The sequence below is a fragment of the Palaemon carinicauda genome, chromosome 13 (assembly GCF_036898095.1).
Source record: "Palaemon carinicauda isolate YSFRI2023 chromosome 13, ASM3689809v2, whole genome shotgun sequence".
In the NCBI taxonomy this organism is placed as follows: domain Eukaryota; kingdom Metazoa; phylum Arthropoda; class Malacostraca; order Decapoda; family Palaemonidae; genus Palaemon; species Palaemon carinicauda.
In genome coordinates, this window is record NC_090737.1 from 145203770 (window position 1) to 145230886 (window position 27117).

General features: G+C 40.1%; 1 protein-coding gene across 1 annotated transcript in view; it reads left to right on the forward strand.

Annotated features, from left to right (window-relative positions):
* Positions 1-27117, forward strand: part of LOC137652547 (uncharacterized) — a 504806-nt gene that overhangs the window by 438711 nt on the left and 38978 nt on the right. Inside the window, exons 12-13 of the mRNA XM_068386031.1 lie at positions 12163-12327; positions 24938-25048. Of these exons, the coding sequence (XP_068242132.1) occupies positions 12163-12327; positions 24938-25048 (276 nt within the window). The remainder of the gene's footprint in view (positions 1-12162; positions 12328-24937; positions 25049-27117) is intronic.

The following is a 27117-nucleotide window of genomic DNA, read 5'->3' on the forward strand; positions in this document are numbered from 1 at the left end:
TGCTAGGGGATCCAGAACAGAATAACTAAACACCTCGATCATTGATTTGTCAGGAACATAAAGTGTTACCAGGAAGCCATCCACCCGAGTAGTGACCAGCCCCACGTTGCTTAGCTTTGCTAATCAGACAAAAAATGTTGTTTTCCACATTGAAGAATAAGATATAAACATGATGAGAAAGCCTGGTGAAAGAGCAAGCATGAATATGTACGGGCAGCCCAACCATTTCCAAAATTCTAGACATACTGATGAATTTAGTGCCAAACTGCTTGGCAACTCTAGACACTTTCTGCTTAGCTGAAGTTATCATTTATGATGCAGACCATCTACCTACTTCCCAGAGAGGTATCGTGCAGTCCAAACACTTAAGACCCTTTGTTCTCCACATGAAATACACAGAGAAAATGGTACAAGATTACCCAAAAGCAATTATTACATCCTGCAGAGCCACCGACTGGCATGAGTTTGGCCAACCCAGTGAGGAACTGCTTTACTGATTAATCTACATCTTTATCTACAATATGACAAAAATCGTGACTTCCCACTATTGAGTCAAATACTTCTTCATTCCTTTTATTAGAAGGCCCAGAAAGGCTGATACATTGTAACCCTATAAGCATAAGCATGACCTCTTTCTGGAACTGGGAGGATGAACTTTTATTCCTTTGTTTTCAGATATGAACAAGTGATGACGCTTGTTGGAGGACACTATTAATCCTTTCAATACGAGGCTGTAGATCCGTTACTCAAGCTATATATGAGATTTGTCACCATCAAATATACTTGCTCACTTACTCTATAATACCCTACATTTCTATGTTTACTTGTTTTATTGCTGATTACAGAATAAATGTTTTCAAAAGTTCACTTCATTTTCCATAGTACAGCATTTCATTCTAAGCAACCAAAATATTTTTTCCATTCATTGTGATGTTATAATCAAATAATTTTTCAGAAATTTGTTTATATGATTTTCTTTAAAATAATGGTAAAGCACTGTGATTTTATATGTAAAAAAAAATTTATATTCATTGAATATAAAGATGCTAGAAGACTTTGAAGTGCAAATTAGGAGATGATGAATGGAGAAGTATTTGATTAAAAGCTCAAGATAGAGACGACTGGCGAAATCTAACCGAGGCCCTTTGCGTCAATAGGCATAGGAGGAGATGATGATGATGTTATACCGTAATTTGACAATATATATCTGTCGAAAAATATCAAACTACTCGTCAGTAATAATGGACTTAACGTTGTACAGAAATGTAATGAAATTATCCATTTGTTTCCTATGACACAAGAAGTATTCTATAATGTAATTTATAATTTATAAGGTATACGATAAACAAAAAACAGATGACAAAAGAAACATTTCTTGCCCTGAGAGAGAGAGACAGAGAGAGAGAGATGTATATAAAATGAATTTAGTTCATTAGACATAAGGTTTGTTCATTTGTCTGTCATTCCACCTTGTGTGTAACTTTTACTTTGAACTGGATCATTCCTGTTTTGGGGCATTCCGCGGTCTTGGAATTATAGATTGTGCATGTAAGAACATGACGAATACTACGTAGAATGCAACAAGTGGGATTAATGACAGTACTAACTTTTACTCGTGAAAACAATGAAGAACACTAATATCTTATATAAGACATGAAGATTATATTATTTTGTAGAAATGATAGTTGAGAAAAAAAGAATAAAATTAGAAAAAGACAAATCTTGTATGCCAACAACTTGTATTGCTGGTAAAACATTTTCATCTTGTTGTGTGTAGGACTTGTGGTAGTAGAGACAGAGAGGCATTCTCTGTGATTTGAACACTCAGCCAACATAGAAATACAGTACACTAAAATAGATGTTACATAATCATGAATAAGGACTGGAATTGTAAGTATTTTGATTGATGGTGAGATGAGATGAGAGGATCCCTATGTTTCTAAACTTGTGGTGTCAGGGGGAGGGTTTGAGTATGCCTCAGGAAGGGAAGGAATGTCACTGTTGGCTAGAGAGTGGTGTGCTTATTATATGGTATCAAAAAACAGACTAAAATATTGCTTTCATATTCAGAAATTTAGGCTAGAATCCCAAAGACTTTTTTGGATGGCTAAAGAAGGAGGAGGAGGGGCTAATATTAGGGAGAGGATATTTTTTAGTAAAATTAACCGAGTGCAAACTGTGTGTGATATACAACCATGTGCTATGCCCTTTAGTAGTTTAACTTGTAATGACATTGATGATGGTGACATATCCCAATGTCACGGTGTATATTACCAGGCAAGTTTTGCCATATAACGAAGTCATCATAATGAAGAGGTTAAGACTTTCTCCACCTCCACTGATTTATGAGCTTACTTAGATAATCCAGAGATATCCAATATCTAAAATGAATTACCCTGACCTAACCTACTTTAGGCATCTGTCAACTATGCTGGCATAGAAAATGAGAGTCCATCATGTCCCTGTCCATCGTCAACCCCAATAATAAGTGTAGTTATGACTGTGTTGGTCAGCGAGCAAATACTAATTATTCACTTACTGGTCTTTGCTCAGCCATGGCTCGCTGCACTTCTGTTCTGGCAAGTGGTACATTTTACGCTGCACATGTTCCCCAAGTAGGCAAGTATTTTGGCGGCCAAATTCGGTGACGTAACTACATACACATTACCCCAAGGAGTGTCATTAATCAGGATGCATCCATGTTGGATATTATAACTCATCTAACCAAAATGGGGTTACGAGTATTGTTGGGTGTATTTGGATTGTTTGGCTGATTGTGACTGGGGTTGAGGCCCTAGAAATGTTTCATTTGTTTAGTGTGCATCATCTCAGGTTGGAAGTTGAAGCATGAGGCAGAACACCTGTGAGCCAAGTCCGTTTTCCCCCTTCCTGTGTGAGTAAAAGGATTTTCTCAGTTTGCAGGGCCTGCTGAGTATTTACCCTGCAAGAATCTCAGAGATCTTTTTTGCCTTGATATCCCAATTTCAGCAGTTAGAGGTTTTGGAGATTTTGCCTAGTGGACAAGGCCCCTATCCGTGTTATTGATTTTGGATCTGTGGATGACCAGAGGAGGCTTTACTACTTGATCCTTAGAGGATCTGTGGGGTTGTGGGGTTACTTGAAAAGGTATCCTCCGGGGACATCTCAATGACAACTTCACTGCCTAGGTCAGATGCGTATCATAATTTTCTAAAATGAATTTGACCTATTAGGTGACCAATACACTTGGATTTGGTGCACTTACTTGACCTTGCTGATTGCTAGAATAGTTGAGGCATCAATCCATTCCCTCTATGGTTAGAATGGTTAGCCTACTTAGTTGGAGCCTGTCCAGTTACTGTTAACCTTTCTTCCCATTTCAGCATATGAATCCAGCTGTTGCTGGGCTTTTGGGTTACTAGCTTCCAAGAAAGGCTTCTGTGTGAGTTCTTTTTTCTGGACCTTTGAATTTACCCCTTCAGGTTATCCATTTCCAAGAAAATTCTGAGTTGGGGGCCCTCTTTCTTCCATTCCTGCAGATTTGGCTAAGGCTTGACCTTTGGGTTGTTAGCTTAAAGTAAGCTTACAATGAGGGCTATTCTTTCCCATTCTAAGGATTCCACTGTTGCTGGACCTTCAGGTTCCGAGCTCCCAAGGAAAGATTCAGTATGAGTTTTGTCCTTCCATTCAAAGGATTGAAGACTCGTTAGTAGTAGATGCTGAAAATGGATTTAGTATGTAACCTTTGCAATCCAGTGATGGACATGCATTCTGGCCTGAATTGAATGGTTTTTGGCATAATACACTATAAAGATTTTCCATTTTTTACCATTAAGTTTGAAAACCTGGCAGCATTTCCAGGCTTAAGGTGGAGATTCAAGATTCATCTCTTAAGGCATGTCCCTAGCTAACCCCATGGTGGTTCATCTGATGCCATACAAGGTTGCTCGGAAACCTTAGAAGAAGCAATATCAGACACTGGAGATTTTCTTCTCAACCAGATTGCTTAAGTCTTTATTGGTCGGACTGACAGTACCTGGCCAGGAAAACCCATTTTTGGCCAAAATAACAAAATTAGTGGCTAAACCAATGAGGGTGCTGCTGCTTAAAGGTGATCTTACCTTGCCCAGGAGAGTGTAGTCCCTTTCTGGGAGAGTACCTGAAGAGCTTGAAGAATTCCTGGAACTAAGAGGATTTCATGAAGTCTTCTTTCCAAAAAAGTGGGAGATTCAGGATGGGACCAATCAGTTGTGGGGATCATTTCCCTATGGTCCCAGACCACTTTTGGACCAAGAAATTTAGTGACGGATATACCTTGTTCAACTTTGTCTACCCTGGAATCCTTGCAAGTGAGGGCTATAGGTAGATTCCAGGTGGTCACTGCAATGGTAGTAAAGTTTCGGGTAAGGTCCCACATATTACCAGCTCTTTATTTTATGAAGTGGAAGTAAAGAAAACTGTTGTACAATGATCCAGTGTGCAATGGCTCTTCTGCCAAGCCCTCATGGACATGCCAATGCCAATATGAAGGCATTGGCCACATCACTTCTAGAGAATGGAGGAAAGGTTTTAGACCTTTCCTTAAAAGACGAAGCTTCCATTTATAATCAACAGTCTATAAGATCCAGCAGCAGGTTTAAGAAAAATCACACTAGAAGGCTTTCTCCTGTTTCCTATACCAAGTCTTGTCCCACCCCGAAGTTGATATTGAGAAGAACAAGGACAGTATGTTACACTTCCATTGGTGAGGCTTTGTCCGTGGGCCAGCTTAACTTTAGTTTTAGAGCAAAAATAGGTCATTAGAGATCTTCAAGGGAAACAAGGAACTAGTAAACTATTAGAGGCAGTTGATCTCATCGAGAGGAGCTTCAGGTTGGGGTGCCCTCTCCATCGTCTTTGGGTATGTTGGTTTTTTTCTCGGTGGGCACAAGTTTAGTCTCAATGGGTCTTGGTAGGTCATGAATAGCAAACACCTTCCATTCCACCAGTTTAATCAGGCCAGGACACTTGAACTTGACTCCTTTATTATTATTATTATTATTATTATTATTATTATTATTATTATTATTACTAGCTAAGCTACAGCCCTACTTGGAAAAGCAGGATGCTATACACCCAAGGGTTCCAGCAGGAAAAAGTTCAGTAAGGAAAGGAAATAAATAAACTACAATAGAAGTAGTGAATACTGTATTTAATATAGAATATTTTAAGAACAGTAACAATGTTAAAATATATCTAATTAACATCAACAGACATTCATACAACAATTGCATTATCAGACATCAGACACTCATAATTATACTTTTTCAAACATGGTTACAAAGTAAATAAACTGAGAACGCTTTTATGCTTTGATTTAACGTGTAACAGAAAAGGCCTTAAGATATATACAGAAAAGCACCAGAAAGTACAACTGGATTCTATCCAACTTGTGTGAGCAAAATGTCAGCTATACTGTACTTTACTAAACTTTGTAAGGAAGATGATAAGAAAGGAGTCAAAGAAGGTGCACGTTTCTAACTTCCAAGGCTGGCTATTCAGTTTACAAAAATAGACTCCCTGGGAGAATAGTAATCCCCTACCTGTCTCTCCTCAATAAACACACCTGGTGTGTTCCATTCAAAATGACATCTGTCCGACATGTACTCCAATTACCACATCGAGAGGCATGGACCAATCCTATAGATCTAAAAGACGCCTATTGGCATGTCCTAATTGCCCACCACTTCCGAACTTACTTAGGGGTTTTGGCTTGGGAGGGGGATGTACAAGTTCAAAGTAATGAGCTTGGTCTCAACATCACCCCAGTAATCTTTACAAAGCCAGTAAGGTAATGACCAAACTCCTGAGATTGCAAGTAGTTCAGATCATAGCTTATTTAAACGATTGTCTGATTTGAGCGAAAACAAATGAATTACTGTAGGTCACAAATACACAATCAGGTTCTTCAGCGCATTAGGTTTTTGATACTCTTCGAAAAGTCTAAGCTAATTTCAGAAGGTTATTCAGTGGATTATGTTGAAAACCACACCAGCCTTATAAAGCATCTCAATGAAGAATTTTAGTAGGGTCAGTGCCTTGGTTTCAAGCTGCTTATGTGCCATGAGGCAACTGGAGAAGATTTTTGCTCGTCTTCAGTTTGCTTCGCTAGTAGATCAGGTGTTAAGAACAGAATGAAAGACCCCCACCTCAGGGTCAGTCACCAAGTCAGAGCAAAAGAATTTTCAGGTCATAGACGAAAACAATTGCTTGGCCAGGTTAGTTCCATTGCTCCCACCCCTAGATGCCATGATTATTCAGACATATGTGTCCTGGTCAGGCTGGGGAAGTAATTCAGAGGAGACCTTTATGTTAGGGAATGGTTCTCTCAGTATGCAGCTATTCACGTAAATGTGTTGGAAATGATGGCAGTCCGCCTTACGTTGAAGAGAACTGGTCCACAAAGAAAATCACATATAAGATCATCTTAGATAACCAGGTGGCAGTCTATTGCCTCAGAATTCTCAGTGCAGCGGCCCTTCCCATTATGAGGTTCCTTATGGAGAGTAAAGTGTTCCTCTCTCCATTCCATCTGCCAGGTTCACTCAATGTAGTAAAGGATGCCCTAATTATTATTATTATTATTATTATTATTATTATTATTATTATTATTACTTGCTAAGCTACAACCGTAGTGGGAAAAATAAGCCCAGGGGCTCCAACAAGGAAAATAGCCCAGTGAGGAAAGGAAACAAGGAAAAGTAAAATATTTTAAGAAGAGTAATAACATTAAAATAAATATCTCCTATACAAAATATAAAAACTTAAAATAGGAGGAAGAGAAATAAGTGTACCCTCAAGCAAGAGAACTCTAACCCAAGACAGTCCTGCATATGAAATGAACACTGGACCAGAGTTCTTTTCAGGAGTTTTTGGAGCTAATCTGTTTTAACAGCATCTCTGAAGCATGTTTTTTATGTCGATTTCGACTCGGACATATTTCATAACATCACCCAGTGTTTTAGACCATCTCCACCCACTACTGTGGTTTCTTTCTCTGGATAGGGTTCTTGAGTTTTTGGTGGGATTAGATAACTCCACCATTTCTGTTATTGACCATTACAAAATCCTACATTCACTAACACTAGAGTCAGTGAACTGGTGATCTTTTGGAGGGACGAGGAATTCATTACAATATCCAAGATCCTGATTCTGGGTCTCCCTTTTCTAGCCAAACAAAAGCCTCTTCAGACACAGGATCTGCTTTATATCCCAGGTCTTAAGTAAGTAGATAGTAACCTCTGTCTGGGGTTGACCTTGAAATTATATCTACAGCACTCTAGAGAGATCCACATCTTCAGAAGATAGCCTGTTTTAAAAGAAAAAAAACAAGCACCTTTCAACAGATGTTATCTCTATCATGACCTCCTTTTGAAAATAAACCTGATCCTGTCTCCATCCCTAAAAACCACAATGTGAGTAAAATTGCTTTATAATTGTGTTCTTTGCTAATAGTCATTTCAGGACACACAGTTTTGTAGGTTTGTTTGAGTATTGGGTGTTCATTAAACACTACCTGAAACAAATCCAAGCTGTACATGTATGTGTAGTACTTGGCATATTCGGGACCCTTGGAGTGGTAGTCTGGAAGGAAGGGCCAAATCTCCAGGCCCTTGAGACAGACTAGTTAGTTTTTCTTCTTACTCTTAGAAACATGTGTATGAGTTATAGGTTAGCCTTAGGGGCCTATGGCTGTCCTTGAATGAGCACAAGTCTACTTTTCCATACTTTGATTCCAAGTTCTTGGAGACCACACACCACTTTAACCCCAAAAAAGGACTTTTGACAAAGGAAAACCTTATTTTTTGGACGGTGCTCTTTGGTCTTCAAAACCCTCCTTCCTCCCTAGCCTCGAGCAAGAGAGTGGAGCATTGTCATATACAGGTCCTTCGACCTTGAATGGTGGTTGAGGGTTTGTTGTGACATAGCTTTGCTGATGAGGACTTGAGCGATGGTTACTTTCTGGGATGCCATGCACGATATCACTGGTAACAGATGACTTTCAGCTATTGAGGTGCTGTGGAAAATTCAAATGAGCCTGAACTTGTGAGATCTCCCCCATACACACTGAATCTATGCCTTGCACATTGATACACTGGCCCTAGAGCAAGGGAAACAATATATTTTTCTGTCATCAAAACCATTTTGTTCATGATTCCAGTTGTAAAAATAACAAAAGGAGTAAAGTTTTTATTGAAGACATTTTTGTCAGTCATTTAGGTTTAGGTGTGTGGGGTTTTCTTTTGCATAATTTGTATACTGCCACATTATCAAATGGCATTCAATGGGCTTTTGCTCTGTTAAAACATGGTTGGCTTATAGTTCATCTGTCATCTTGTAAGCTCCTTCTTTATCCCTCAGGTGGGCACGTGAGTGTCCCCCGTGGAATGTTCTCTTCAAAGCCTTTCTCTACCAAGATTGAGGGTGGGTGTATACCCCCACCCTTATCATTCCTGTCAAAACTTTGGAACCCATGACCTTGAGGAAGCTGTTTCTCTATCTCCATGGGGTTGCTATCAGGTCTCACTCCCTGACTGGTACCTTTGGTTCTGGTTGAGCAGATCTTTAGTCAGATACGGCAACTGTTTTTTCACAGACGTGGAATATTCCCATCCAGGGCCTAATGCTATTTCCATAAGTCAGATGAAGGTGAAGGTGAAACCTTTTGCTCACCTTGTTAATTCCTACCTTCATACAAGGAATTTCCTAGCTTTGAAGGCGGAAATTGCCTGCTAGCCAATTCCCTCATGTTATGCCAAGTGGAGCATGACTTGGTGTGGCAGCTCCTTCATTTGTAGAGGTGTTAGGTGAGCAGTACCATATGGATTGATCACTAGCACCATAGGCCAGGTAAGTTTAGGGATAACGTGTATCTCATTCCATAGAACCTTCAGCAGATCGTCGACTTTCACCTGCCTCTGCTGAAGAAACTCGTCAATAGAGTTTAGAACCCTTTACTGGAGAGTACCAGTTCATGCTAACAGTTTTGATTAGTCTTGCCTACCCTAAGATTTAGGTCCTAGAGCGAGATGGTCCTCATCTTAACGCCAGTGACGTATGTGCCTCCTGTGAACTTGAGGAGGGCGTTATAGGGTTCTCTGCATTGGCAGATGATAGGAGAAGTTTCAAACATTCTCACCATATCAACAGCAGACATTACAAAGACCCGGTTCCTTCATGAGCCTATCCCTTCTTGGGGACCTGGATGTGCTACTTTAGGGGATTTGATATTTTGTACTTTTGTCTCATTCTTCTCTTAGCACTAGCTGGACATGAAGGAAGCTCCTAGACCAGATTCCTCCTGGCTATGTGAGTCTTTTGACAACAGAGGAAGCTGAAGTTAGTGCAGATTTTTGCTATCTTGAGTAGCAACTCACAAGTCGAGCCCCGTTTAGTGTCCTCCTGCATTACCTGTCGGTGTACTTTGAACTGAAGGTAATATCTGTGAAGTTGTAGCTAACTTTGCCTCTGTACTTTTAGGAAGTTGCCTACAGGCCCTTTAACCTCTTTCTTTGGGTCCTGTGGTAGCTGCATAGTAGTTGTGTAAACTTCAAGCTTTCACGTAGGACACAAGTATGCATTTCGTTTAAAGTAATACATGTGGTATAATTCTTGAGGAAAGATGGAATGACTGGCTCTTTTACCTTTTCTTGTTCTGCTCTCAAGGGGATGAAATTGCTGTAACCTTCACATGGTGGTCTGATGACTGATGCTGATCAGTTATGTAACAGAGTGTTTTTTGGCTGTATTCTGCCAAGAATCAACTCCTTCAACCTCCTACAAGGGTGAAGATGAGTCAGTGTTTTCCAACCACATTCATCTGGAAATGTCTGGTTTGATATTTTGGATATTATGTCCCTGTTATAAAGATAAGATTTTTATGACCTAGTGCTGGCTTCTGTGACAGAGTGCTTTTCTGACAGGCTGTATTCTGCCTAGAAGCAACTCCTTCATCTTCCTACAAGTGTGAGGATGTCAGTGTTTTCAAACCACTTTCATCTGGAAATGTATGGTTTAATATTTCTGATATTATGTCCTTGTTATAGAGATAGGAATTTTGTGATCTAGTACTGGCTTCCTCTTAAGTTAGTATTGGCAGAGGCTGTAACAGCCTCTACGACCCTATGATTAGTGTATAGAAGGTTATTGGAGACACCTTCTTTGCATGACAAGGAAGGAAGGCATGTCCATGGTAGAAAAGAATTTTCCAGTCTGGTTCTAGTGGTCATGTCCCCCAAAGACTAAGTCTCCCAAATTAAGGACAAAAGGTTTGTATCTATATAGGAAGAAATAGCACATTTTTAAGTAATTTGTATTTTTTCTAGCTATACAAAAATGATTCCTTTAACCTATACTTCCCTCCTCAATCGCCCCTCTTAGTTCTTAGGCCATTAGTCAGATGTGAAGTTTTACAGTCAGGCTCCTTTACCTAGTTGTCACTAACTATTGCACCAAACTCTTTAAATTGTACAACAGCCATTCTAGTTACGCTGGAGACATTCTTCTAATTAAAGGACTCAGGTTTCTGTAGCTAGGAAATATACAAATACTGTACTTTAAAATTCGTTTTTTGTATGAAATTTCATAAGTTGTCATTTTATTGTTAATAAATGTTGGAGCAAACAGTTTTCATTACAGTAAGAAATTTACAATTTATTAATGATATTTTTCTAATTATTTTGCCTTAGAATGAAGATCATTGGAATTAGGTAAGTGTTCTCTTTTTACACTTAGACATTAAATTAATACTTATTTGCATGAAAAAGTTGATTACTAGAGATAGAAAATTATAGTACAGTATTATAGAGATACATCAAACTTAATTATACAAAATACCATATTTCCTGTGTCATAAAACGCTACAAGTGGTGAGACGCACCCTTAAATTGGCAGAGTAGTTTTTGAGGATTTTACAAGCTATCTTAGCAGTAATTCCTAGTCAGCGACTCGGGCACAGTAAATTTTCATGTTATGAAATGTTTAAGTTGTTATTAATAATCTGCACGCCGGTTATCCCAATTTTATGACATATGAGTATGTATTCTATAGACCTTGCATATAATAAACCATCAAAGCAATAGGTGCCACTACAACTACATTTAGTGTTTGGTGTTTCAAGTCATGTTTACATGAAAGCAGTGCTGCCAAATGTTTTTAATCAAATTTTGGTAAAGAAGTAATATTTCCCAAATTCCTCATTTAGCCTGTACATTTTCACCCAAAATCAATTATTGATAAAAAAGTCTAGAAATTTCTCTAGGTGGAATACTTTTGCTAATGAATGTATGACTTCTAGGTCTGATCACTTTTCTGCTAACTTGGCATTCAGCTAACAGTAAGATGGTTTTTTCAAGGTCGTATTCAGAAACTCTGTTTTATATAATTTCAGAACTCAGGCATCAAAGTCATTATCAAAATATTGCTTCATCACAAAATGAGAAAATTGATAAATACTAGATAAACAACAAATTTGTCATAGCATCGTCTACATGTTTGCTTGTAAAAGGGAGTTGGCAAGTCATCATCAGCTGATTACCAAAACAAACAAATAACTTGCTATTGTACTTCATTAAACGAAGTGCAATATAATAACAAATTTATTTATTAGATAGGAATGATAATTATAGGTTTACATTTTTTGTTTGGTGAGTGTGAATGCTTGTGTGTCATTATTTGGGTACTTGAGTGTTGTCAAACTCCCCTATACAACTTTTTCCTAGTTTTAAGACGCAGGGTGATTTTGGGGGTAATTTTTTAGGAAAAAAGATGCGTCTTATGACACGGGAAATACGGTAACTTTTATTTTTGTTTTCATTATTTTGAAATTTTTGCAACCCTCAAAGTATGCTGAGTACATACTGTTTGCATTGTGAGACAATATTTCACTGGTTATGGCACCTTTGTCTATTACAAAGTGTGTGCTTCTATTATACATTTTGAAATAGGATTTTACTCTAAAGAATATCAAATCATATTATTTTACACCATTTTTATCTGTGGATTTGTGTCTACATTAAAGACTTCTGAATCTAAAATATATTTTGATAGTTTTGGTCAATTATTTTATACCTTTTAGTAAAATTTGTTATGGTAACTTCAATAATTTTTAGTAAAACAAACACTATATTCATATTACTCTTTCAGGTGACTCGAATCAATGGCACAAGGGCATACTTGCCTAATGACTTCTTAAGGTCCAAGAAATTATCGGTGAAAGTCGATACTTACAGCTATGGAATTGTTTTATTTGAATTATGTACAGGACTCAGAGCTCTTGATGAGAAGAAAGAAGAGGATACTAAATACTTGGTATGTTTTTAAGTGGCATTAATGTATTTCTGTAGTATCCTTTTCTCCATACTCTTAATATTGTCATTTTATCATTATGATTGTAAGTAGGTCAAGGATGGTGGCTCCTCAACATCCGGATCTCAGTATTGATAATGTTTCTTTAAATTTGTGTGACTCTCTTAGAATTTTTGGTGTGATTCTCGACAGCAAATTTACTTTTGAGAAACACAGGTCTGTGTCTTCTTCAATTGCACAAAAAATTGGCTCATTGAGAAAGTCTTTGAAGATTTTCGGTGATCAATCTATTCTGAAGAAGTGTTTTGATTCTTTCATTCTACCTTGTTTTGAGTATTGTTCTCCTGTCTGGTGTTCAGCAGCTGATTCTCATCTTAATTTGTTGGACAGAAACTTATGATCTATTAAATTTCGTATTCCTGATCTAGATATTAATCTTTGGCACCGTCGTTCAATTAGTTCATTATGCATGTTGCATAAGATTTTTCATAACTCTGACCATCCTTTACATTCAGATCTCCCTGGACAATTCTATCCTGTTTGTAATACTAGGCAGGCAGTTCATTCTAATAGCCAGGCCTTTTCCATCATGAGCCTCAATACTACACAGTATTCTAGAAGTTTTATTCCTGCTGTTACCAAGTTGTGGAATGATCTTCCTAATCGGGTAGTTGAGTCAGTAGAACTTCAAAAGTTCAAAGTTGGAGCAAATGTCTTAATGTTGACCAAGCTGACATGAGTCTTTTTATAGTTTATATATGACACATCTGTTTTTGACGTTTTTAATAGTTTTTCTGGGCTTGAACCTGTGCCGGCCAGTGAATAAGCTCCTATTAGCACTTATTCTTAGGTAATTTACTGCTAAATATACCAGAGAAAAAATGTAAAGGAGTGCTAGGTTAACTAGCTCGCTCACCTATTGGTGTCGGTATAAAATTGGGCGTATAATCCAGAGGTCCCGCACTATTTAGATTCATCCACGACAAAGACCCCAATAGAGGAGAGCCGTTCAACCTCACTCGGCACCAGCAACTCTGCATCCACTCAGAACCCAACTCCTTTTTAGCACGCCTGTATGGTAACCCGCTTTTTTGTGCTCTCGTGTTTTGCCTTATTTTTCTTGGATTATGGCTTCTTCATCGGTTTCCCAGGAGACACCGTCTAAGTTAAGTACCAAGCTATGTTTTGCTGTGTTTTGAGCAATCTAGATCGTTTAATATTTAAATTATAGGAGTTTATTCTCTTCGATCATATCGATCTTGCTTGATTCCGCTTACGGTTGGTACTCCTGTTTTGAGAGCTTTTAGTTTCACTCGCGGTGTTACTAAGTGTATTATTTTTATTATTAATTAAATTTTTATATGTTTTATTGTGGATATTCATTATTTAGCGTTTAGAACCCTTGTGGTTCATATTTAGGGCTGATATCAGTTACGTATCGTAGATGGCTTGCCGACCTTCGTTACTGGGCGGCAATTTTTATCATATAAGCCATCAGGTTGCTGTCCTTTGGGATTTATTTATTATGTTGCATGCCTTGCCCTAATTTTTTATGTGTATATTCACATATTTTTCAACGCTATTACTTTTATAACGAATATTTGTGCTATTACTCCGTATGATCTGTTTTGGTAGTGTTTGGGGATCGTCAGTTGGTAGCCCTGCTGCTCCGTATCACGTGATCCTCCCCCAAGCTCCCCCTCTCGCTAGGTTGGTGGCTAGGCTTCTCTTCCCCCTCTCCTAGGGGACCGTTGCCTTCCCTCCTTTTAGAGGGGGTAGTTCAGTGTTTATGGACTTTGTCCTCCGGGTGTCCCGGCGGTATCGTCTCTGTCTAGACGGGTTGGCCACCTTTCAACAGAGTAGGATCCCGGTGCACCCTATTTTATATTCACCTATCACAATTTTATTATGTTATACGAAACCCTCCGGGTTCTGTTGGCGGTTCTTATCTACAGTTCCGCCCCCCTCTTTATTTATAACAGTTTCTATGATTATATATGATTATATATGACAGATCACTATCCCGGAGTTCCTATATATATTGGTTTATGGATGTACTTTTATTTCCCGGCCCGGGGCTTAACCTCGCTCCGGGAAATCAGACACCATGTGTCTTAATTCTTTGTTGCATCCTTCTTTATGATCCCAGCTCGACCGGAATGAATAGTTATACTCTAGTCTTAAGTTAGACTTATGTTTAGGCCTGGGTCCTCCGGACCCACCCCTACTTAAGAGTATCACAGTTAAGCTAGACTTATGTTTAGGCCCGGGTCCTCCGGACCCGCCCCTACTTAAGAGTATTACAGTTAAGCTCTAGTCTTAAGTTAGACTTATGTTTAGTTCCGGGTCCTCCGGACCCGCCCCTACTTAAGAGAATTACAGTTTCTCATATACTATTCTTTTTATAGATGGTGCATTGTCAGACGACGGCCTGTGCGGCTGTCCTTCACCAGCCTTGTGGCCATACTGTTTGTAGGTCTCACGCCCTCCGCGGAGTTCAGCTGGAAGACATCGTGGTCTGGCACCCTGATAATTGTATGGTCTGTTTTGACCTCATCACCACCCTCGGATCTGATTCAGTGAGTCCCGTTGGCTATGTTATCTTTCTAATTATTTTACCTCTTTTTGGTATACATACACTATTTAGTAAGATCTCTATGGTCTTGAAGGACCTCCTGGAATCTTCCTTTCGGTAATTCCCACTATTATTTCAGGCATCCCCGGAGCAGAAGACTGCGGCTCGGGCCACACTGAAAGTGTGGGTTAGGGGATTTGCCCGGAATGTGAAATCCAAACAGCCTTACGTCCTGTCTGAAGACTACTGTGCAATGATCTACCCTAATGCCAAGTCTTCAGCCGCTGTGGCTAGGCATGTTGCGGCACCCATCATTGCCCACATTGATGCCACTATTGCGGGATTCATAGACCAGGAACAAGATCCGTTGGATGCTCCCGGAGATCTGGAAGACAATGTTGCCTCCATGAACTTGGACGTCGAACCTATGTTGTTGGATGATCCGGATGCAGGTAGGGTGGTAAGTGAGGCAGGTGTTACCGGCGCTGAGATTCCTATCCTCAGCCCCGCTCCTTCTTCATCTGATCTCTCTTCTTTCCATGGTCTTTCTGGGGACCGTGATTCGTCTCACCGATCACACCCGGTTCCCCCCAAAGATAAGTCTATATCTAGGACTTTGCCAAAAGCTCGTAAGCCCCACAAGGCTTCCCATAGTCCCAAGTCTAATACGAACCCGTCATCTAAGGCTTCCGGCTCCTCCTCTAAGTCTCACGACCCGGGAGTACAATCCGCCACTTCTGCTCCTAATCCGGGCCTTTCCGAATCAGCCATGCTTCGCATTGTGTCGGAGATGCAAGCTAAGTTGGTGTCGGAAATGCAGGCCAAGATGGACACGATGTTCTCTAACATTGGTCAGAGACTTGGGGCATTAGAGCAGGGTGCTCCGGAGCAAGTTCAAAGCTCTCTCATCCCGGATGCCTCTAAGCTTCCGCCGTTTACCAAGAATAACCCTTGGCGCATGGCTCTTCATTCCCCATTTTCAGACGGGATGTTAACATTGGAAGGTCTTGGCACTCGTCCCCTAGAGGACTTTGAATTCTTTCCTCCTGGTCTCGCATTTCCATTTCATGGTTATGCCAGGCTTACCGAGGAAGCTATGGTTCGGCTGGATAAGGTCCCCAAAGAGACTGTCATTTTCCCAAAGGAACAAGCCCAATCTGTTTGGGCTAGGTTTCTGAATGATATTGGTTGCACCAATACCATGTTGACGCCTCATAAAAGTTCGTTCACAATGTTCTTAATGGACAAGAATACCGTGACTCCATGCGTCAATAAGGTTGCAGAACTGGCTTTTCAATATGCTCTGGAGGAGAAGCCCTTGCCTCCCATCCGAGAGGTAGACCCGATCTCCCTCCTTCTTCCTTCAGGTAATGAGTGTTGGGACAATGTCCATACCACCTTTACTTCTGGCAAGCTAACAGCCGACTGTGCGTCGGTAATGTTTAGCGAACGGCTTCCCCGTCTCCCGGAATCCCTTATTAAACAGGAGTATGATTCCCGCCTACGTGTTGGTCGAACTTTGAACTTGGCCACGTCTACGGAGTCGATAGCCTTAACTTATGATACTGAGAGTATCTTTAAGTCTCTCAATAAGGCTACTTTGCAGTCGTTATATTTCGATCTATATGACTTTGCTATTGCCAAACGTAGGTGCCGCAAACACGTCCTGGCTGAGGCGACTAGTAGGCACGAGCCTAATAAACTTATCCGGTCCTCTTGCTGGGGTTCAAATCTTTTCCCTGAGGATCTTGTGGAGGAAGTCTTGGCAGAGGCTACTAGGGTTAATCAGAGCCTTAAAACCCGTTGGGGTTTGACTCCTAAGCGGAAATATGATCCCGCAAATTACCAAGCCCGGGGTAGGAAGAAGCTCCGCCCGTATACCTCCACCCAGTTCCGGCAACAGCAGAGTAGTTCGTCTGTTTTCCGTCAGCCTCTTCCTCCATCTCCTGCTGCTCCTGCACAGCCTTCCACCTCTCGGGCTCCTTCATCGGACGACTATGTCACCGTTCTGCTCCCTAAGAGCCAGCTTCCCGGTGCCTCCACCACCTCTCCAGCCTTTAACCAGTCTTATGAGGCTCAAGGCTCTTCCCAGAGTTATAACAGAGGTAGAGGCTACCATCGTGGTTCAAACCAGAACAGAGGTAGAGGTAGATTCTTTCGCAAGGGAAAGAACTTCCGAGGCGGACGTGGAGGCAACTCCTCAAACCAATACTGAGGTGCAGCGGGTAGGGGGGAGGCTTTATGCCTTCCGCAACAAATGGAGGTTCAGTCCCTGGGCTTTCAGTATCATCTCCAAGGGACTGGGGTGGAGTTGGATTCAAGGACCTCCACCTCCGAACAGATTTCATCAACATTCCACTCCGGACCTAGTCGAATTTGTCCAGGACCTGTTACAAAAGAACGCCATACAAGAAACGAAACACCTGAAGTTTCAGGGTCGGCTGTTCAGTGTCCCGAAGAAGGATTCGGACAAGAGAAGAGTGATTCTAGACCTATCCCTTCTCAACTTGTCCATTCAATGCGACAAGTTTCGAATGCTTACCGTCTCGCAGGTGCGGACCTTACTTCCCCGTGGGGCCGTCACCACCTCTATCGATCTTACAGACGCCTATTATCACGTCCCGATAGCGAGACACTTCCGTCCGTATCTAGGCTTCCGCCTAGGGGACAAAAATTACTCCTTCAAGGTGATGCCCTTTGGGCTCAACATCGCCCCAAGGATCTTCACAAAGTTAGCAGAAGTTGCTGTTCAGGAACTCAGAAATCAAGGGATTCAAGTAGTAGCCTATCTGGACGACTGGCTCATTTGGTCAGACACCTCCCAAAATTGCCTAAAAGCCACTCACAGAGTCATCCAATATCTTCAATCTCTAGGCTTCCAGATCAACTTCAAGAAGTCCCGTCTTCTTCCGAAATCAAAGTTCCAATGGCTCGGCCTGCAATGGGATCTTATATCTCATACTCTGTGTCTTCCCAAACCCAAGAGGTTAGAGATTGCAATGAACACCAAACGCTTTCTCAAAGACAAAGTAAGTTCCAGACGACTCCAAGAGAGGATCCTAGGGTCCCTTCAATTTGCTTCAGTGACGGATCTACTTCTGAAGGCAAAATTGAAAGATATCAATCGTGTCTGGCGTTCGAGGGCGAACCGGAAGCTCCGGGACAGGAAAGTCCGCCTTCCTCCCATTCTCCGGGAAAGACTTCTACCTTGGACAAGGGCCAACAATCTGTCAAAGTCAGTTCCCCTTCGATTTCCGCCTCCGAAGTTAATCATTCACACGGACGCATCCCTATCAGGTTGGGGAGGCTATTCTCAGCTCAGGAAAGTTCAAGGTCTTTGGTCTCCCTTATTCCGCCAATTTCACATCAATGTGCTGGAGTCCATGGCAGTTCTTCTAACCCTGAAACGTCTCGCTCCACCCAAGAGACAACACCTTCGTCTGGTTCTCGACAGCGAAGTGGTGGTCCGCAGCCTCAACAGAGGCGGATCAAAATCAGGGCCTCTGAACCATGTTCTAGTAGCCATATTCTCCCTAGCAGCCTCGAACCGTTGGCATCTTTCAGCTGTCCACCTGGCGGGAGTCCGGAACGTAGTGGCAGACGCCTTGTCCCGGACCTCCCCTCTAGAATCGGAATGGTCACTCGATCTAAAGTCATTCCGGTGGATTCTCTCTCGGGTTCCGGGTCTCCAAGTGGACCTCTTCGCCACGGAGTCCAACCACAAGTTGAGAGTATATGTGGCTCCCAATCTAGACCCTCAGGCCTACGCCACAGACGCTATGTCACAGAATTGGGACATCTGGGAAAGGATTTATCTCTTTCCCCCGGTGAATCTTTTACTGAAAGTCCTAGACAAGCTGAGATCCTTTAAGGGACGAGTAGCCTTGGTCGCACCCAACTGGCCCAAGAGCAATTGGTATCCTCTCCTGCGAGAGTTGAGACTACATCCTCACCCGATACCCAATCCGGTTCTGTCTCAGATAGTACAAACACGCGTTGTGTACGCTTTCTCAAACATTCAGAGCGCCCTAACTTTATGGACTTCATGAAGTTTGCGGCCATGCATGGTGCCAATATCGATCCTCAAAACACCTTGTTCCTAGAATCAGATAAACGGGATTCCACCATCCGCCAATATGATTCTGCGGTTAAAAAGTTGGCTAAATTTTTGATAGACTCAGACGTACACTGTATGAACTTGAACCTTACAGTCACTTTCTTTAGAACTTTATTAGAATCAGGTCTGGCAGCCAATACTATCACCACTATTAAATCTGCCTTGAAAAAGATATTCCTAGTGGGTTTTAACATAGACTTAACCGACTCTTTGTTTGCTTCAATTCCGAAAGCCTGTGCCAGACTGAAACCGGTTACTCGTCCTACCCCGGTTACCTGGTTCCTTAATGATGTACTCAAATTGGCTTCTGATACCATTAACAGTTCTTGTGATTACATTCCCCTTCTCAGGAAAACACTTTTCCTGGTGAGTTTGGCTTCCGGGGCAAGAATTTCTGAACTGGCAGCTTTGTCAAGAGACCCGGGTCATATTGAGTTCCTTCCTTCGGGAGAGGTCCTTCTTTCACCTAACAAATTCTTTTTAGCTAAGAACGAAGACCCTCAGAACAGATGGTCCTCCTGGAAAATTGTTCCCCTCACGCAAGATCCGTCTCTGTGCCCTGTTACTACTCTTAGGTCTTATTTATCCCGGACCTCCTCTAACTCCTCGGGGCCTCTATTCGTTAGAGAACAAGGCGGTACCATTACCATTAAAGGGATCAGGCAACAAATTTTGTATTTTATTAAACAAGCTAGCCCTGACTCTTTTCCTCTTGCACATGATATCAGAGCGGTTGCTACTTCGGTGAACTTTTTTCACCACATGAATTTTACGGATCTTTCCAGGTATACAGGGTGGAAGTCACCCTCAGTGTTCAAGAAACACTACCTTAAACATTTGGAAGCCCTTAAATTTCCTACAGTAGCTGCAGGGAGCGTAGTTACCCCCAGGTAACTCATATGTTAATTCCTTGTTATTTTATCTCTCCCCCTTACCTGCCTAATTTATACCCTATTTGTATTCGTTGGTTTCGCACCTGATTACTATTATTATATTTGTAAATTTTTGACTCCTGAGTATCTGTATATATCATCACTCACGGCATTATTATACCTTACCTTTTTTGGTCAATTGTTCTACCAAGTGGATTTATGTTCTTTTTAAGATACCCTTATAGCTGTTTTTGGCACTCATCTCTGATTAAAGCAACTTGTATTTCCCTTATGTTTATGTTTTTCCTTTATTTTGCAAGTTTGGTGACATTTCTCTTGTATATATTCACTGGCCGGCACAGGTTCAAGCCCAGAAAAGGGATTTTGACGTAGGAAAAATCTATTTCTGGGCGAGGGACCTGTGCCGCCCAGTGAACCCTCCCAGCTCCTCTCCCTTGGAGTCCCCAAACTTTGGGTGCTAAGGAGTTGGGTTCTGAGCGGATGCAGAGTTGCTGGTGCCGAGTGAGGTTGAACGGCTCTCCTCTATTGGGGTCTTTGTCGTGGATGAATCTAAATAGTGCGGGACCTCTGGATTATACGCCCAATTTTATACCGACACCAATAGGTGAGCGAGCTAGTTAACCTAGCACTCCTTTACATTTTTTCTCTGGTATATTTAGCAGTAAATTACCTAAGAATAAGTGCTAATAGGAGCTTATTCACTGGGCGGCACAGGTCCCTCGCCCAGAAATAGATTTTTCCTACGTCAAAATCCCTTATTTATGACATATCTATTATGACGTTGTTACTGTTTTTAGTATGATTTATTGTTAATTTGTTCTTATCATTTATTTATTTCCTTATTTCCTTTCCTCACTGGGCTATTTTCCTCATTGGAGCCCTTGGGCTTATAGCACCTTGCTTTTCCAACTAGGGTTGTAGCTTGGCTAGTAATAATGATAATAATAATAATAATAATAATAATAATAATAATAATAATAATATCAATACCAGCACCACCATCACAATTGAAGAACAAAGTTACATCTACAATTTTTTCTTTGGTTGATATATTAATATCTATTAAGAGCTTTTGAGAGCCTGGTATTTTTTTTTTTAGTATGATACAGAGGCAGATAGTAAGTTGGCCAGTGCACCATCTACCCTTTTGAGATACTACTGCTAGTGAGTTTAGGTCTTTGACTGGCCAGACAGTACTACAATGGATCCCTCTTTCTGGTTACAGCTCATTTTTCCTTTGCCTACAAATACACCGAATATTCTTGCCTATTTTTTCCATATTCTCTGTCTTCATACATCTGACAACACTAAGATTACCAAACAATTCTTCTTTGCTCATGGCGTTAACTACTGCACCGTAATTGTTTAGTTGTTTCCTTCTACTTGGTAAAGGTAGAACAGACTCTTTAACTATGGTAAGCAGCCCTTCTAGTGGAAGGGCACTCCAAAATCAAGCCATTGTTGTTTAGTCTTGGGTAGTGCCATAGCCTCTGTACCATGGTCTTCCACTATCCTGAGATAAAGTTTTCTTGCTTGAGGGTAGACTGAGCCACACTATTCTATCTTATATCTCTTTCTGTTTTTATAAAGTTTTTGTAGTTTATATATGAACAATTTATTTCAGTGTTCTTACAGTTTTTTTATTTTTTTTTCATTACTCTTGTTGTATACTTCCTTATTTCCTTTCTTCACTGGGCTACTTTTCCCTGTTGGAGCCTTTGAGCTTATAGTATCCTGCTTTTCCAACTATGATTGTAACTTAGATAGTAGTAGTAGTAATAATAATAATAATAATCCGTATTGCTATAATCTTGTATAATTTTTCATTTGATGTGTATTGTTAGTTATCACCAGCAGCACCCATGGATGTTTTCATGAATTGTACAATTAATCACATTGATGCAGACATAACATTGTAATCCTGAACTCTACAACTCAAGAACAAAAAACGGATTTTGACGTAGGAAAAATCTATTTTTGGGTGAGATAGCAATGTCGTCCTGATGGAAGTTCCCTTTCATTGTTGTTTCTTTGTGCTCCCTTTATCAGCTTTTTTGAAGTTTTTCTTCGTATGATGGCTTCTTCTTTGTCGTCTAAGTTGAGTACCAACTTCCCTTTACAGTTTACTTTAGCTGTAGGTTTTTTGTGTACCCGACCGCCCTTATAAGCAGGATAATGACTAACTCAATTTTCGTAACTGTTTTCCTGATGCTAAATAAATTACTTTAGTTTTTGGTCCCAGGCAAATAAAGTTTCATTCTGGACCTTGATGCTTATGGAGTTATATACCTAAATAAAATTTGTCCTTGTTTTTTTTTTTTTTTTTTTCATAAATATAGCCGATTTCTTAGCTCATAAGTTGTCCATTTTTTTCACAAGTTAGCAAGAAAAGGTTCTTTATTCCTAAGCAGATACTGTATAAACTTCACAGTCATTTACATGGGTTTACTCCTATGTCGATTCTCTACGATCAGAAAGAAAGAAAAGACATCTAACTGGTAGCTATATAATAGGTTACTAGGCAATTCCACTGCTGGGCAGCGCTACAAGCTACTGTGCGGCAAGCTCCAATTCTGTCCTGGTTGGATTAAGAGGCAGATTGCTCTTCTTACTACTCTACGATTATGACTTACTCACTCTGGATTACCTGATACTTTGGTCTATATAGATCCTTTTTTTATTTCACATGTATTCTTTTGTCAGAGTTCTAGCAGAAGGATGGCTTATTGCTTTTGGAGATGTGTCCATGTAAAGTGTCAAAAATCTTCCTTTGTTCTCACCTGAGAACACCAGAATTGAGTTGAGACTTCCATTCCCCCCCCCCCCCCATACTGTGGCAGCCCTGTTGGAAAGTTCCTACCTATCCCCTACTCGTACATACAAGTCTGGTTTGCCTCGTACACATATAATGAAATTATATAATTTCAGGGGTTCTCGGCAGTGTTCTCCTTATAAGAATTCTCCTTTATTGTATTCCTTTGACAAGTTGTGCAGACATCCTCAGGAGTGTTCACGAAACAGACTTTACAGTTTTGACTGATTTGTCTGAAACGATGGTATCAATCCCTTCCAAATTTATTACCGTACTGTATTTACTAACGTATCAACCCCTTGCGTGTCAATTACATTTACAGTATTATGGTACCCCAGCATTCTCCAGCAGCCGTGTGTACACGAGCCGCTTTTGCTGTGCCTGCTGATATGATAGAACACATCGTCACCGCTGTGCATGCCGATGTCACAGAATGCGACGCCTTACCAGCCTGTGAGCGTATCACTGCATATACTGGCTATGACACCTTTTTACATACCAAATGACACAGAGACTGATCACCTGGCTAAGACCTCTGCCCTTCATGCGTGTGGTTCAATCCCTGTTTTATTAATGTACTGTAATGAATTTTGTTGGGAGTTACCATCCTTCCAATGTGTGAAATATCATACTCATCATAAAGAAATGAGCAAATTTGGATTATTCCCCCTTCTCATCTTTCTTAGGCAATAAGAAGCTAAAGCTTCTTCATATGACGCATTGTATCCTCTTCCCTATTCTTCTCTCTTCGGAGCTCTCAGTGGCCCTGGTAAATGAGGATGATGACCAAAATTTTTTATATAATATATTGGTAATACCTTTATAAATGTATTATCACCCTTGGGGCATAGCGATCACATTTTGTTGTTTCCCTAGACTAGGGAAGCACAACCTGATTGTGCAATTTCTCATGGACGTACATATGTGAATGTTACCAATGGTTTTGCCTTATACTAGTTAACTCTGGTTGTCCACCATACAGTCAGCCCCTGCTTTTGCCGAAGGTTAGGTAACAGACAGGTGCAAAAATTGAAAATTCCCGAGTACTTGCTGTCCTAGGGTGGATCAATTCATAACCTACCAACACACCAACCATTACCTACCTGCGGTTGGCTAACACACTAGGTAACCCACTGTACTGCACTACTTTCTTTTCCTGTGCTTTCTATTATAGTATTTTAGTTCTTACTACATTTCAGAAGTAATTGTACATTGTTAGCACAACTTCAGTGCAAGGTAAGACAAATAATGAACCAAAAATCATCACTACGACTCATTAAACTAGTCACCGCTGTACGCCACACACCACACCACGCTTTGTATACTTTTCAACGGAACTCTTGTTTGTATCAAACAGCACTCAATGATACTGTAGAGTAAAAATGTCACTAATATTTCACAGTTGAAATGTACCAAAAATTGAAAACTAAAGTAAAAAATCCTTTAATGAAGCACAGGTATCTTTTTAAAAGTCTATGATGTTTTCAAATGGATAATGACTGAAAAACTTGTCGGTCTGAGCTGATAAATTGAATGCCATGTTTTAAGGTTTTGTTTAAAGTAAAATACTGTAAATACACTATTAGTAGTTGTTTTCAATGAATGTATGAATATTTATCTTACCACAAGAAAGAAAAATTAGATAAAAAAAAATTTCTAAAACATCACTAAATATTTATAGTGTTGTAAATAACTTCTTCTCACAGTCCCACCCAATTTGCGTGTGTGTATGTGTGCAGCGCACACACACAACCACTCTCTCTCTCTCTCTCTCTCTCTCTCTCTCTCTCTCTCTCTCTCTCTCTCTCTCTCTCTCTCTCTCTCTCTCTCTCTCTCTCTCATCTAATGCTAATAAATTGTTATTGATCACTTATTTACTGACATTTTATTACGTTTTTAAACATATTGATGAACTTTTATCATCAGATATCCTCAAATCAATATAAATACTGTTGAATATTACTTATTGAATAGAAAACCATTTGGTCAAGAATTTAAGAATGAAAGTATATTTGGTAGTGTTTATGACTAATATTAGGAAGCCTTTCTTTCTTGGGATTTTTTCAGCATTTTAAAATCACATTTATAATTGGTCAATGAATACTCCATAAAAATCTAGGTTCACAAATATAATGGAGCTTAGCTCCTTGACAATATTTACAAACAGAATGATATTGCATGTGTAACTGATCATTAACCTTTGTTACCTTTAACAGAAAGACCTCGTAGAGAAAACCCCAGCATCAGAAAAAGAAAAACTACGGGATCCAAATACTGGAAAGGATGATGTTTACGGAATTTTTGTAACTCTCCTCAGTATTGCGAAAGTAAGTTTTTAAATTCTTTTTAAGGGATTCTAAACCCTCCTGTATGAAAAGGTGATTTTATTTTATTTCTATGAATCTCCCATGATGTTCATATTTCTTTTTACCAAGAAGCCAGGTTTGACACTACTATAAAATTTTTAAGAATTAAAATTTTCTCATTTTCCTTCACTTCAACAAATACATGCCCTTAACCAAGGATTAGAGCCCTCAAGTGATAAGTGGTAGGGACCCCAGGTTGCAGCGTTAGGTAAAATAGTCTTCAGTTTACTTCGTCGATCAGCAACGATCATCAATCCCAGATTATTCAAATAAGGCTTTTTAGGATGTCTTCCCTTAATGTAGTTACCCATTGTTGCCTGAAATGTACATGGAAATTATTTTTGGGAGATTCATATCTACAAAAATCAGAATGAACCCTATTCAACCATTTCTCTTTCCTTCCCTGGGACCATAAGGAAAACAAAAATATGCTCTTATCTTTTTTATTTGTTAAAGAAATATAGCTATACTCCTTGTCACCATATACAGCATGCTATGGAACATATTGAAAGGAAAGGCCCTCATTATGGTATATATACTGTTGGCTCAAAATCTCCAATGGGTGGTGGCTGTGATGCAATGTCCCCAGAGAAAATTAGTCAGCTCTCATTACTTATTGAAGCATCAGTATTTACATCAGAATTATCTGCCATTATATTAGCAATTGAGATTATTAAAATAATTGAAGATAAGGTTAACAAATTTTGTGACTTACACTATTTCAAAAGGTGCCATAGAAGCCCTAAAGGATTACACTTATAAGAATCATTTGGTACTGGAAATTAAAGAAATCCTTGACAGGTTCTATTTCCATGGTGAAAATATAGAACTATGTTGGATTCTTTCCTATGTTGGGGTGTTTGGTGATGAAAAAGTGGATGCTGCAGCTAATTACTTAATTAATTTACCAACCCTGTGAAAGATTATATAACCCATTTAAAGTATGTTATAGCTACAAAATGGCAAGATCAGTTGGAAGAAATAAAGCCAATTGTTTCTCCATAGAAATCATCAGTGTGAAAATAAAGGAAGAATGAAGTAATTTTAGCCAGATTTCACATCTATCTATCTACCCTGGCAAGAACAAACAGGGATTTTTCTTCTCATTGTTCCTCCCTGTCTGACGAGGGCCTCTGCTGAGTTTGGCTGCTACTACTAGGGTGGCATAGCCATCCCAGCCCCATTTTCCACTACAAATGAAGCTTCATATGCTGACTCCACTAATGCAGCTACCTCAGCGGTTACCAAGGTGACCCGAGATAGCAGAAGGGCCTATTGGAACTGCGTCACAATTGCTCGCCATTCATTCCTATTCATAGCACCCTCTTTTGCCTCGCATATCTATCCTCCTGTCACCTAGGGCTTTCTTTACTCCATCCATCCACCTAAAACTAGCCTCTCTTCTTGTACTTCTCCCATCAACTCATGCATTCATCACCTTCTTCAGCTGATGGCCATTTTCCATCCTCTCTACATGGCCAAACCACCTTAACACATTCATATCCACTCTAGCTGCTGATCTATTTCTCACACCGGTCTCGCGCTCACTACTTCGATCCTAACCCAAACCAATTGAGATACACCAGCCATACTCCTCAGACACTTCATCTCGAACACGTTCAATTTCTGTCTGTCCGTCACTTACATTCTCCTCAACTCCAATCCATATATCACAGTTGGTACAATCACTTTCTCATACAGAGCTCTCTTTACATTCATCCCTACCCCTCTATTCTTCACCACTCCCTTCACTGCTCCCAACACTTTACATCCTTCATTCACTGTGATGTACACCAGCTTCCAATCTACCATATACAGTACAGCAAATACTTAAACTGATATTGCAATATATACAGTAATGGTTTGTGTCAAAGAAAGCTTGATGGTTTGTGTGTGAAAAATATTTTATTTTTTGTACAGATTGTTTATATCCCTCTAGTGCCCCCCCCCCCAAAAAAAAAAAAATGCCTTAATCCATTATTATTTCTTTTAAAAGGGACTGACAGCAGGCCCCTACACCCAGTAGGGAG